At 36.4% G+C, this 15,389-nt stretch overlaps 1 protein-coding gene across 2 annotated transcripts in view; it reads right to left on the bottom strand.

Annotated features, from left to right (window-relative positions):
- Positions 1-15,389, bottom strand: part of LOC145263788 (E3 ubiquitin-protein ligase UBR3-like) — a 181,947-nt gene that overhangs the window by 68,270 nt on the left and 98,288 nt on the right. For both annotated transcript variants that reach the window (XM_080120843.1, XM_080120844.1), the window contains exons 21-22: positions 9,877-10,375; positions 3,355-3,446 (exon numbers count right to left, since the gene is read on the bottom strand). In XM_080120843.1, the coding sequence (XP_079976969.1) occupies positions 3,355-3,446; positions 9,877-10,375 (591 nt within the window). The remainder of the gene's footprint in view (positions 1-3,354; positions 3,447-9,876; positions 10,376-15,389) is intronic.

The raw sequence follows: 15,389 nt of genomic DNA, 5'->3' as shown, positions 1-15,389 counted from the left end.
TAAGTATTATGGTATCTGTTTGATGCACAATTAAGGATTAATAAAAATTAATATTCAATCCTAAAATGAGCACAAATTTAACTATATTTAATCATCAATTTGGCATAAAGCACTCATTCTAAGTCGACATCTACTCCCTGTTTTCAACATGTTTTTTAGCATAGTATCATAAATATTTCTCAAATCTTTGATTCTTTACAGTATTTTAAAGAGTTTTAGGAGGCACAACCTCTCATTTGAAAATCCAAATATATCAGACATGCATTGAATCATTGGACATTAATCAAGCAAGATTACCTGAATTTCAGTGTTTCTTAAGACCTCTTAAGCTCAAGCTTTAAATTTGAGATATTTTCTAGAATCAAAATCATGTAATGGATTTTAATCAAAATGTGAATAAGGATTCTAGACTTAAGATTTAGTAGTATTATCTCTACTATTACATAAAAGTCACTTTGTGTGTGTGTGTGTGTGTGTGTGTGTGTGTGAGTTCCTTTCTTCCGTATGGGTTCTGAAACAGCTGAGCCTATCTTTTGCAAATTTCACGCAAAGGTAATTTATATGTCTGGTGGTGTTCTTAGATATGTTTTGTACAGAAATTCATCTGATAAGTATTGAAAATCGAAAAAATCCAATCATAAAAATAGTCTTTCTTATAGGTAAAAAAAGAATAATTTTTACAGGGCAATATTTTGCGTTACATCAGCCAAAAGAGATAAAATCTAAGCAAATCATTTCTTTTTAAAAAACACAAACAGATTTTTTTACCATCTGGGTACATAGCTCAGTGGTAGAACATTCTACTACAGATCGAATGATACCCTGTTCAAGCCCAGGTGTACCTCACCATTTTATTTTAATTTTTTTTTCTTATTAATGAGTTCAATTTACTATAAAAGAAAAGGTACCATTTAAAAATCGCTGCAAAATCATTTCTTCATTTGCATATTTTAAAATTAAACATTAATCAGAAGTGACTTTTCCAGGGCATTCATCGTCAAGTCCAAGTATCAGCTGACGTGATATTGTAAACAAACACAGATGGAATTTGATGAACGACATTATCATTATTTTATTTAAACTTTTTTTGCAAATTAGTCCACCAGGTAAATTATTCTTTGTAATATATAATATTCAATAAAGGATTAATTCTATAATAATACATATGCAATCTGCATAAATGAAAATATCATGTTTAAGTGTATTGTATGACTATTTATTTTTATTCGTATTTTTAAATGTGTTGGTGTCGGAAATTTATCCTCTTTCAGATAAATTTGACGCAGAAATAACTAGCTTGCCAAAAAAAAATAAAATAAAAGGATGGAATAAAAAGAGGGGGGGTAAAGAATAAAATATAAAGGTCTTGTTTCAAAATGAAGAAGGATTCTGTTTACAATTAAGTTGGTTGCAAATTGTTCCGTTTGCAGGCATTAAATTCCAAACCAAAGAACACCAAAGTAACAACATATAATGCAAAAAAAACAAAAAAACGCTGATTCTGATATTGAAAATGTCGCATCAATGGACGAACACAATATTATGATTCAACATAGTAGTACCTAATCACTCTCTCATATGCAATAAATTTTAAGAAGTACTCACAAATTGATGGCGGTCAGGCATGTCTCCAGCTAGTATACTCATAAGAGTAGTGCAAAATCTTTCTATTTAGTGAACGCATTTTTTTTTTTTTTTTTTAAATCATCCGAGAAATTGAAATGGTGATTTCTAGAAACAGTGGCGGCAGCACATTCTAGGGTGTATCATGGCTAACTATTTGGTCTCTTTTGGAATTTTCTGGAGGGAATAAAGCTCCAAATATCAGCAATCATATTGGATGCGACACAAGACACTTTCCTTTTGAAAATGCAATGCAGAAGAATTTTATATCCGAGACTGTACCGATCATCCCTCGAGTATTGATGCACTCTACAACCATAAAGGATATCAGATCTTAGATTTGATCTTAGTCGAGATGAATAAGTGATAGGGGATTCGTTAACAATTCGAGTAAGATTATAAGCAAGGGAAAAATTGCTGGTTGATTCTTTTATGTCATATTAACCATTTCTGGGTTATTTGATGAAATAGGGTTTGGTCGTTTTGTTTTACCACATATCAACCCCCTTTTTGGGGGTTATTTTATGCTGAATCCAGTAATTTTGGAAAAAAAGTTTGTATGCTTCAAGTTCATATATGTTCAAATATTTATTCATGGAGTTTAGTTTGGTTGCTTTAAGGAAGAAAATTGTTTTTGTTTTTGACTTTGCAGAACATGATTGAGTTTTGCAAAGGGAAAGGAAAAAAAGCAGTAACATCAATGCTTGGTGCATTTAGGAAACCAGGGTCTTCTTACTTGCACTTTTTTTTTTTTTTTTAACTAAGAAATCACCACTTATCAAGGTCCGAAGGCCACTCAAGGATAGGGGTTAATGAATGCAAGGTGTTAGTGTAGTAATCGTTAATCGTGTAAATTGGGTAGAATTTGATTATTTATGGGAATAGCTCAACAAGAACTTGTTTACATTGGATTTGAAAGCTCCTATGTTGTATTCAACCGAGAAAAGAGGCCAGTGGAATAGTTCCACAGGCAAGCAGTTCTGGGAAAGAAACTTTGTTTATGGAATCTGTGTTTAGATTTAGGCACAGTTAGTGAGTGGGGGAAATTGTATATAGTAGTTGTAGTTAGTAGAGTGTTTTCGTGAAAGTTTAGCATAAACTGGAGTTCAGTCGAGCACTTGCCATGAAAATAACGATAGAGCAGAGACAGACTTGCAACATCTTTTCATTGGGAAAGAGGCCGCAGGGAAGAGAAAAGGGCATCACCTACTAGCTTTCAAAGTCGTTTTTGAACTCTATCAAAGCTGGATAGGGCACCCCGAGCAGCTCCAGCCCAGATGTGGCAACAGTATTCCATTTTAGGACATACCTTGTGACGACATTCACCTGAGGTAGGTTAGGCCAGCTTCAAGTGAATTTGCTGTAAGGTCCACCTGATACTCCTCAGCATACTTCAGCTATTTGTGATAATTGAATCACAGACTGAAGATGTCAGGGCTGGTCAAAGTAAACCTGGCATCAATGGTAACTAAGGAGCAACTCCATATTCCTTGCAAACCCCAAATGGGGCCTCACTACTGGATGTTTTTTTAAAGTCATAACCAAGATTGGGAAAAATTGTGATAAAATATTCTTTCATCAGTCATTTTTTTTCTGAAAAAAAACAAAAACAAAATGATGCAAAATAAAATATATTCATGCCATTTTTTTTAAGGTCATACCCAGGGGTGAAATATTGTGATAACCAATCTGATTTTCTGGGATAAAAAAAAAATGAACAACAAGGTTTACCATCCATGTCCATGGCCTGTTCCATGAAGGCTTTTTGTTTGGAAGCAAATTCCTCCATTAATTTTTGCCGGCGTTCTCTGGCTTTTTTCCTCCTGTTTGAAAAAAAAAAATAAAATAAAAAAATACATGTATATTGAGATTTATAATCTATACTAGCGAGGGGTACCCGGCGTTGCCGGGGTGTTTGGAGGTGTGTGTGGGGGGTGGGGTGTTAAAAAAAGTAAGTATGAGGATCGAACCCGAACCGTTGAGGCAAAGTTGTGAAAAAAAAAAAAATATGTGCGACGTTAACCACTGCCCCACCGCGACATGCTAACGGAGACACGTTTGAATTTATTTAATTACTTGGATTTAGCAGGTGCGTGTTTTAATGAGTTAATGAGGTCAAGTTTGACTGCGAGATAGTATTTACTGCTGAACGCTTTTTTTCCTCGCCCCCAAGATGTTATAGGAAAAAGACTAACCCACTTGCGGCGAGCGATAAATGTTGAATAATTATCTTCCCGAAATCGAGCAAATTAAATAGACAGGTGAGCTTCATTGTTAACTGTGAGATATTACGATTTATATGTGATATAAAAAGTTTTAAAAAGTTGTGAACCGACCGACCGCTTCCCTGAAAGAAGCCTTTTGTAGACACACAGAAAAAGCGAACACACACACATACATACATACATTTTCGCTTTTATGTTTATAGATTATATTTCTCTATGAAGTATGAAAATAGCAGGATCAATGGTAGCATGGAACATGAATTCATAATAAATATCAAGATGATCAAACATCAAAGACATTAACATCACAACACTCAACAGCAAGGTAATGATTAGCTGACAAAACATACAATACTGTAATAGAATTAGAAATGAATGTGTAAAAATAAGGTTGAAAACAGAAATTTCCACAGTAGGTTAGGTTAAGCAGAAAAATGGAAATTTCCATTAGAAGTTAAAAATTTTGACTAAGGCCTACGTGCCAGTACTGTGTCACAGACAGGAAGCTGCTAGCAGTAGATAGTGAATAAACTGATCACTTTTTAAAAAATTTTTTTAATGGACCATGAAATAGAGCAGTCATTTTTTTTTTTTTTTTTAGACAAATATATTAGGGATATTATGTTTGTATGTATACTGGAAAATGAAAATAAAATTCCAAAAGCATTGTTAAACCCAAAATAATCTTTTACAAGTTATTAAAGAAATAGACGGAGAGAAAGAAACAGCAAATAAGTAATACTTGGTTAGAGGTGATTCACTTTAAAAAGAAGGCAGTGATTGTGTATGCTAATTCAATTAATTATGTTGTAGCAAGAACCTAAGTGGGTGTATAAAAATAAGGTTAAAAATGAAAATTTACATGTTAACTTAGGTTAAGAAGAAAAGTGGGAAATTCCATCAGAAGTTTAAAGTTTAGAATTAAGGCTACGTGTCCCAAATATTAAATCAGAATCAGATAGAAAGTGATAATACATAGTGGATAATTTTTTTGTATATGGCCTGTGAGAGAGCAGTTGTGTTTTGGGACAGCTGCTCCTCTGTGGAGAATGGATTGAGAGTATTTTGTATGCATACTGAGGAGGAAAGATAAAAACTCTGCAAGCATTTTGTTAAACCCTAATAATTTTGCACGGTCATTTTTAATGATTTTTACAACTGTTCTTATTAAGGAGATAATTGCAACAATTAAAAGAGAATAGAAAGAGAGACATCATTTTCCATTGAGCAATAACTTATAAAATGAAAGAAAACTTTGGCTGTATAAAATCAAAGAATTGGTTCAACATAGTACTATATGACTTATTTGCATAGCCGAGGATGGTCATCTGAACCATAAGCATTTAATCCAGTTCGTTTATCAATCAGTTTCACTATATATTTTTATCACTTTTACATAAACGAAAGAGATAATAGTTTATATTATTTATAATTGAAATTTTTTTTTTTTTTTTTTTGTTTAACGGCATATCAACCCTTTGTGGATTATTTAATGCCGAATCCAGTTATTTTGGGAATAGTATTTGATGTTGTATCCAGTTATTTTATGAGATTTTTATTCTTCAAGCTCCTTGTATTTTCAATCGTTAGCTTGTAGCTTTTGGTTTGGTTGTTTTATAGTGGATTTTGTCATTTTTCTTCTCTGCTTTGCAGAATATGATTGGGTTTTGCAATGGGAAGAGGAAAAGGGTTACAGTATTATTGATCGGTGCATTTTAGTTGTTTCATGATGTTTCGGCCAACTATTCCTCTGGCCTTCGTCAGGTGGTAACCGCAACGGGATAAGAACTCCAAATCTCCTAACTGCATTCTCAGCAATTACTGCATTACAACTATGGATGGCAGTAATTGCTGAGAATGCAGTTAGGAGATTCAGAGTTCCTATCCCGTCACTGTTATCACCTGACGAAGGCCAGCGGAATAGTTGGCCGAAACGTCGTGAAACAACTAAAAAAGATGAGGATGATAGTCCGCAATAAAGAAATGAATTTTTTTTTTTTTTTTTTTTTACATGGGGGTCACCACTTATCAAGGCCGAGCAGCCACTCGGGGATAAGGGTTATTGTGAGTACAGTAATCAATGGGATAGTATCGTAGTAATAGTATTGGGGATTTGATAAGGTATCATTACTTCAGAGGGCGGTTCATCAGGAATTTGTGTTGGATTTGAAGACATCCAAGTTGAATTCGGGGGGGGGGGAAACAGGCAAGCGGCAGAGAGTTCCACAGCCGTGCTGTTCTAAGAAAGCTTTGTTCATGGAATCTACGTTTTGATTTAGGCACGGATAAAGAGTGGGGAAAATTATTGACAGTGGTTTCAGCTAGTCGGGTGTTTTTCGTGAAAGATTGGTGAGGGGGGACCAGAGAATGGAGCTCAGACAAGCACTTGCCATGGAAATAACAATAAAACAGAGACAGGCTCGCAACGTCTCTTCTGTGGGAGAGAGGTTGCAGGGAAGAGAAAAGGGCATCACCCACCAAGCCACAAAGTCTATTTTGTACTCTGTCAAGGCAGGATAGGCTGTTTTTAGCAGCTCCTGCCTAGATGTGGCAGCAGTACTCCATCCTTGGACGTACTTGGCTTTTATATAGATAGAGAATTGCATCATTAGTGAGATATCTTCTGGAGCGGTAGAAGGATCCCACCATTTTCCCAGTGACCTTGGCCACAGACTTGATGTATGTGTTTCATTTCAGATCAGGAGTAAAGGTCAAACTTATCAAAACATGGGGCCTCCCCTAGACGAGAGCCATTCATTTCAATTGATACCAGATGGGGATCAGAGCGTTTATGATGTAATGATAGGAGCTTGGTCTTAGATGCATTAAAGGTAACCAGTCACCTCTTCCCCCACTGAACCACGCGCTCAAGATCTGAGGAGAGAGAATCAGAGAGAATGTTGTCATTTACAGCCTTTGATGTGTTGCCATAGATAGTCGTGTCATCAGCATAGATGTCAACGAATGATTTAAGTATGTGTTTTGGGAGATCATTGATGTAGATCAAGAAGAGAGTTGGGCCCAGGATGGACCTGAGGGACACTCCAGCATTAATACTGTGGGCCTCTGATTTCTGCCCATCAACAACTACTCTTATGAGCCTATCAGAGAGAAATGATTTAATGATAGAGAAAACATTTCCAGTTATACCGTAGCTGGAAATCTTGTGAAGTAGGCCTTTATGCTATACCTTATCGAAGACCTTTGATATGTCAAGAGCAATTGCCCTAGAAATGAAGCCTTTGTCGAGAGATTCGCTAATTCTATGTGATAACTGTTAGCACGTCTACTATAGATCTAGCAGAACAGAAACCATATTACGTGTCACTAAGAAGGTTATTTCTGTTGAGGTAGTTGACTACTTCTCTATTTAATATGGATTCCAGCAACTTACTCATGACACTTAGGAAACTTATTGGTCTGTATTGAGACTTATCACCTGAATTCTTAAATACAGGGCATACTGATGAGGTTTTCCAGGGTGTTGGAAAGCACTTCTCCTTAAGGTAACGCTTAAACAGTTTGGTAAGTATCGGGGCAAGTTCTGGTTGTAGCTTTTTAACACTATAATTGGAATACCGTCAGGGCCAGTTGCTTTACTGGAATCAAGGTTCTTGATTAGCTTGGCGACCTCACGCACAGATATTTGTATGTTACCTAGCGTGTTGTGTGTTGTAGGAGAAAATACGGGGAGTTGATGGCCTTCGTCGCATAGGGTAAAATTTGCTGCAAAGTTCTTGGCAAATAGTTTGGCCTTGTCTGATGCTGACGAGATGACCTCTGGACCATTGATGATGATTGGGATAGAATGCACGCTTCTGTTCAGGATCCTATTTGCTATTTGCTAGAACTGGTGGGAACCAAGCCGCTGCTCAGCTACTTTGGATATAACGGATTGAGCATATAGCTCTTGTTTTGTTTGTACTGATATTAAAGTGATGATTATTGTGAAACTTTATGGAAGGAATTGGACATAAAAAGCCGGTTTTGAACCCTGTAACCTAGCACCTCACCAGATGTGGTAATAATACTGAGATGTGTTTGGCTCTTATACAGGTAAAGGATTGCGTTGAGTGTGAGATACCTCATGGATTGGTAAAACTGTAGTGAGCTCTGGTGAATTTCAATTGGAAAAATAAATTTCCTTAGTAACAAAACATTTTTTTGTGAAAACAATAAATATATACTTAAAATAGAGAGTATTTCGTATGCGTATTGAGAAGGAAAAATAAAAAAATCTTGCACTGTCATTTTTGAATGATCTTTACAACGGTTCTTATTAAGAAAACAATTGCAACAAGTAAAACTGCTATCTTCAGAAAATGCTCACCTGGAACTGTAGAGATTCAGCATCTCTATCCACTATCTCACCATTGTGGTACAATGGATAGAGGTATTGGATATCTATGGATTGAGCATTGTTTGAAGATAGCGGTTTCAATCCTACTCAAAGCAGGTCAGAGGATTAGTTGGCCGAAACAACAACCACCATGAAGATGAGGATAATAGATCGCAAATAAATAAATTTTTTCTTTGTTTTTTTAGAAGTCACCACTTATCAAGGCCTGAAGGCAACTCAAGGATACAGGTTACTTAGAGTCAGGTGGCTGACAAGCCAACATTGTAATGATCGGTAGTGGTAGAAATTGGATAGAATTTGATTATTTGATGTAAAAGATTGGAGCCCTACGATAGTGACGAGTGAGTAGGTTAACTAGTTAAATATGCAATTTACATGGCTAAGCTTGAGGAAATTTAGAACAAAGTTTTGAAATAAATAGATGCAAATTGAATATCTGACAGATAAGGAAGATCTACAAAAAATAGCAATTAAAAAATAAATCTCGACAATTTCAAGCGTAAAATATGATACAATTGTCTAGTATTGGAAAAGGTCAAAGTTTTAGGAAAGAAAGAAATCAGTTAGTTATACAGATGACGATTGGGGAAAGAGAGAGAGCTGTTCGCAGTGTTATATAATTATAGAAGAATAAATAGCCAATCCAATGAGGTATAGTTTGTTTCAACAGTTACATTAAATTTAGCTTAAATTTTCAGTTTTTGAAAAAATTACAAGCGCGGACTTTCTTTTTGCCACCCATATATATATATATATATTTCTTAAATTTGAAAGTGCAGACTTTCTTTTTGCCACCTATATATATATATATATATATATATATAAATATTTCTTAAATTTAAAAGTGATAAAAAAATGTTTACTTAAGTGTTGAGTCACCTAGCTCAGCGATAGAATATATATATATATGAAATTTTTATCAAAATAAAGACGAAACGTTGATGAACACATAACTCGGTTTGTTCCTTTTTATTTCTCTATTTTGTCGGAATACTATTTCCATTATTTTCATCATATATATATGTGAATAACAAAAAGAGCCTACAGCTCTTTAAAAATGTTAAGGTAGCGAAATAAATAAATAACACTGTTTCAAAGCTGTTAATGTTGCTAAAAACAACAACAGATCTTATTTATATATATATATATATATATATATATATATATATATATATATATAGATATATATAACTACTTCATATACTTACATAAAATTAATATACGAAAGTATAAATTTATGTGTAAACTAAGTATTTACTTCAAAAGTGCTCAATACATAGGTAGAGCTAGTTAGTAATTTATAAAATATATATGGCGATTAAGCTACACTGAATATTCCACGTTTCATCCACTCTAGGATTCTTCAGGCTTTATACATACACACGCACATATATTATTTGTTTTTGCGATAATTTTGAATGAATTCAATTATTTATATGAAAATGCATTGTTATCCAAATGCGAGTCGGGAATAATTTTCCCTTTGACCAATTTGGTATCCAAATGGGGAGCGGCATATATATTGTTTTTAAAAATATATATATATATATACACACACACACGTTTTTTGGAGAGTACCACTTCTTATGGAGTCAGTCCCAGAAATGGTTGAAGCAGGTTATGATATAAAAAAAAAAAAAAAAGATGTAAATCTTTTCAAAAGCTTACCTTTCTTCCTTGTCCAAATCTTCAGATGTTGGAGTTTCCTCTTTTTCCTCGGACCGTACTTTTTCTTTAATTTTAGGATTCATCTCATGGACAACCCTTTCCATCTCGCGTAAACACATCGGGTCCTGAGCGGTAAACCTATCAAGCAGCAACCCGATATAAAACGGTCCATCCCCGATACGTTCCGGCTCTTCTCCATCGGTCATTCTCTCGCTGCTCTTACGCATCGACAGAGGGATATACGAAGAGTCTTTCTTGCCAGACAGCTTTGCGTGGAGCTTCATCAGCAGTGAAATGATGCTTTCCTTGACGACAATTGTAGACTGACATTTGGGGATCCCTGTATCGGAGTCGCACTTCACATTGGAACTTTCAGCGTTGGAATCGCCATCCCCGTTGGACTTGGAGGTAGTAAATTTCAATTTAGAACTCAGACTCTTTCTTAGAGGAGCTGCTATTCTTCGAGCAGTAAAGAATTCTTCAGTAAAGTTATGGCCAGCTGCAAGAAAGCGAGAGAAAAATAAAATAAATGGTAAAACATACTATTAGCAGCAGCAGTGAAAGTTGTTTTTATATATCGATTATTAATGAGGTTTCTGCATTTTTAAGATAAGGATTGATTATTTGTATTGTATGAATTCTTAAGACATCTGTTCTCGCCTTGAATGTTATCGCCGACCTTCTTCAGGTCCATTTTGTTAAACTCTGGAATCTGTACAGAAATTCATATGGGTTGGTTGGTTGTTTTACGAATATCAACCCTTTTCAGGTTATTTAATGCCGAATTCAGTGATTTTGAAGAAAATTTTTTTATAAAATATATATTTTTTTCAAGTTGGTTTCTATTTAACCCATAGTTGGGACCCTAACAGGTACTACCACTCCAGGTCAGAGTGGACCTGGGAGCAATGGCAATTAAAGGGTGGCTCCACACTCCCCAAAGCCTGCAAGCTGGGTCCTCACCATCGGATATAGTTTAAGGTCATATCCAGGACCGAAATTCATATGGAACCGTTAATTTAATTCACAAGGGTAGCATGCTCTCGTTCTATCAGCCATGACTAAGTACGGTATACGTTGGCGCTAGGATACGGTTTTTCAGGTTACAATGTGGAATACAATATTTTCCAGCCCCTGGTTATCGTATTTTCTCCCGCCTTACAATGTTATTTATAATGTTATTTGATTATATACATGTGTATTATATACTGTACTGTATTTTGTTAATAATTTTTACTGCTGTATCCCAGGGTTCTACTGTAATTCATAATGTTATTTTTGAGTGTTACCCGCACTGAGGATCAAACCTTTAAAAGAGGATAACTTGCAATTTTACCAAGTATTTTATCTATTATGCCACTGGGTCCTTGTGGAGAATTCTAGTATGCATTTTAGGAGGCTTAAACCTATTTTGTTTCTAAATGTACTTATTCCAAGGTTCGATATGGCATAGTAAACTTGGTAAAATTCAATTGTAAAATTACACTCTTCTAGACGTTGAAAGTGCAATCCTCAGTGCAAGTGACAAAAAAATAAAATTGCAAATTATTTAATATTTCTACAGAGTCATGGCTGATGGAAGGAGAGTATGCTACACCCATGGATTAAATAGACGGTTCTGCCTGAAATTTTAAGCGAATTCTCGAGTTTGGCAAGATACACCTGAAGAAAGTTGGAGGTTACATCAATTGATACATGCAAATAACAATCAAGGTTAGAACAGTAGTCTGAAGAATCAAAATAAGAATATCAACAAGTCAAAATCTTCAAAAAAAAAAAATTTTTTTCAGCCAACAGAAATGTGGGAATATTCATTACCGAAAATTCATGCATACTTAAAAAATTTGGACAAAGCTTTTTCCTGCTTTCTCCCAGAAACAACAGATGTGCATATAAAACATCCTGAAACATTTTAAAGCTAAAAGAACCCCCTACCCCCCCGCAAACCCCTTTTGGAGCTAAAAGAGCCCATGGCAAATCCCCTTTGGAGCTAAAAGGGTCCTCAGAAAATTCCCCTTGGAGCTAAAAGGGTCCTCAGCAAATTCCCTTTGGAGCTAAAAGGGTCCTCAGCAAATCCCCTTTGGAGCTAAAAGTAAATCTGACGACCTAGTCCACAAATTCCAAAATTTCATCATGACAAGTTTCAAGAAAAAATACACGATTAAACCCGGTTCTCCAACTTCCAACGTAGACCCCTACTACCATGTCTCCTTCTCCAACATCAGGGGTCTACGTTCTAACCTTCCAGAAGTTGAAACCCAATTACAGGAGGCTAAACCAGACCTTTTATTTTTAAGTGAAACTGGCATTGGACAGGCTATTTCTCTAGAAGAGTTTGCAATTACAGGATACTCTAACTTAACTTCTAAATCTGACCCCCAAGATCGCCATGGGCATGGAATATGTGCCTATATTAAAGATAGCTTTCCATGTGGGAGGGACATCTCCAGGGAAGATCCTAACTTACCCTATATGTGCTTCCGGGTTGCTTTAGCTCACACTACTGCATTTATATTTACTCTCTATCGTCCCCACAACAGCGGAGTTACTATCTTTCAAAGCATATCTGAGAAAATTGACCAAGTCCTATCTGCTTATCCTTCAGCTAACATTCACGTATGTGGAGACTTCAATGTTCACAACGTCGAATGGTTGACCCACTCAAACAAGACCGATGATGAGGGGAGGTTCTGTCATGATTTCTCCATTGCCTATGACCTCACTCAGATTGTTCAGGAACCCACCCGTGTGCCCGACAATGACGGCCAGTATGCGAGCCTACTAGACCTTTTTCTCACAACTTGCCCTGAACTATGTTCAGTTTCTGTTCTGTCGCCTCTTGGATCTTCCGACCACTCTGTTGTATCAATTAAGATAAAAATGAAATGTAATAAGTCCCCAGACGTACCTCTCCATCGTACAGTATATCGATACACTAAGGCTGACTGGGATAGCTTCCATACATTTATATCTGATCTACCTCTGCATTCCATGTTTAAAAAGGATGTGTCCTCTATAGTATTAGACCTGACTGAATGGTTAATTGTAGGTATTGACCATTTCATACCCTCTAAAAAGTTTCAGCAAAAACCTAACAGCCAGCCATGGTTCTCTCCAGAATGTGCTGCTGCCATTGCACACAGAAATCACTTTTTCCACTGCTTCAAACGTAATAGATGTATGGAAACTAAAGCCGTTTTCAGGACTGCCAGCAACCATTGTAAGAAAGTAATAAGGAACGCAAGAGAGTTGTATGCTCAATCTGTTAAGTCCAAAGTAGCTGAGCAGCGGCTTGGTTCCCACCAGTTTTGGCAAATAGCAAACAGAATCCTGAACAGAAGCGTGTGTTCCATCCCAACTATTATCAATGGACCTGAGGTAATCTCGTCAGCATCAGACAAAGCCAAACTCTTTGTCAAGAACTTTGCAGCTAATTCTACCCTTTGCGACCAAGGCCGCCAACCCCCAATATTTCCTCCTGTATCAGAAAACACGCTATGTGATATACGTATATCTGTACGTGATGTTGCCAAGCTAATCAAAAACTTTGATTCCAGTAAAGCAACTGGCCCTGACGGTATTCCAATTATAGTACTCAAAAAACTTCAACCTGAACTAGCGCCCATACTTACAAAACTGTTTAAACGTTGTCTTAAGGAGAATAGTTTCCCATCTCCCTGGAAAATCTCATCAGTATGCCCTGTATTTAAGAATTCAGGTGATCGCTCATCCCCCTCTCAGTACAGGCCAATAAGTCTCCTGTGCGTCATGAGTAAGTTGCTAGAATCTGTGTTAAATACAGAAGTAATCAACCATCTCAACAAAAATAACCTTCTTAGTGACACTCAATATGGTTTCCATTCTGCTAGATCTACAGCAGATGTGCTTACAGTTATATCGCATAGGATTAGCAAATCTCTCCACGGTGGCAATCTTTCTAGGGCAATTGCTCTTGACATATCTAAAGCCTTTGATAGGGTATGGCATAAAGGTTTACTTCATAAGATCGCTAGCTATGGTATAGCTGGAAAAGTCTTCTCAATTATTAAATCATTTCTTTCTGATAGGTTCATAAGAGTAGTAGTTGAGGGGCAAAAATCAGAAGCTCAGTATTAATGCCGGTGTCCCTCAGGGGTCCATCCTGGGCCCAACTCTTTTCCTGATCTACATTAATGATCTTCCAAATCACATCCTTACATCATTCGTAGACATTTATGCTGACGACACTACCATTTATGGTAGCACATCTAAGACAGTAAACGACCAAGTTCTCTCCAATTCTCTCTCCTCTGATCTTGAGCACGTAGTACAATGGGGAAAGGAGTGGCTGGTTACTTTTAATGCATCTAAAACCAAGTTTCTCTCTTTACATCATCAACATTCTAATCCACATTTGGCATCAATTGAAATGAATGGCTCTCGCCTTCAGGAAGCCTCAAGTTTTAACAAGCTTCTGGGCTTGACCATTACTCCTGATCTTAAATGGAACACGTACATCAAATCTGTTGCCAAGGCCGCTGGAAAAATGGTGGGATCTTTCTATCGATCCGGTAAATATCTCACTGCTGATGCTATTCTCTATCTATATAAGAGCCAGGTACGTCCAAGGATGGAATACTGTTGCCACATCTGGGCAGGAGCTGCTAGAAAGGACTTGTCCTGCCTTGATAGAGTTCAAAATAGATTTCGTAGCCTCATAGGAGATGTCCTGTTCTCCTCCTTGCAACCTCTATCTCACAGAAGAGATGTTGCGAGTTTGTCTCTGATGTATCGTTATTTTCATGGAAAGTGTTTGACTGAGCTTCAATCTATGGTCCCCCCTTGCAAAATTTTCACAAGAAACACTCGTCTAGCTGTAAACACTATCAATAATTCCCCCCACTCTTTATCTGTGCCTAAACCTAAATGTAGATTCCATGAACAAAGCTTCTTTCTTAGAACTGCACGCCTGTGGAATTGTCTTCCGTTTTCCTGCTTTCCGGCTGACTACAATATGGTTGTGTTCAAGTCTAACGTAAATAAGTTCTTGATGAGCCGTTCCATATAAGTTATCAAATTTAACAAATTTTCATTACTAATGATTACTATATTGTCCAATTTCTACTGTACACTCTTTAACCCTTATCCTTGAGTGGCCTCTGGGCCTTGATAATGTGGTGATGCCTATGTAAAAAAAAAAAAAAAGAAAAAAAGGGGTCCTCAGCAGATGCAATGAAAGACACCTATAAAGTACAAAAGTTAATGAAATAGTAATGTAATTATGCAATGTACTCAACACATAATTTTCTCTTTCTCCTCCTTTGACCTTTCTGCTAAAAGATGATCATTTGATCGAATAAATTCTTCACCATCTTAGAACGTGTTGTTTGAATTGCATGAAAATCAAGGGAAGAAGTACCTGGTAGCCTTTTGTTTCAGACAATGAAAATATCCTCAGTCTTGGTAGGAAGACAACAACACATCCACGCGACAACAACTGGTTAGCGATCAGGAAGGATAATATGCCATCAGTT

Source organism: Euprymna scolopes, chromosome 39 (assembly GCF_053919585.1).
Source record: "Euprymna scolopes isolate OS-2025 chromosome 39, ASM5391958v1, whole genome shotgun sequence".
NCBI classification, from domain to species: Eukaryota; Metazoa; Mollusca; class Cephalopoda; order Sepiida; family Sepiolidae; genus Euprymna; species Euprymna scolopes.
The sequence above is the reverse complement of the archived record's forward strand: the minus strand, read 5'-3'. Positions and strand labels throughout refer to the sequence as shown.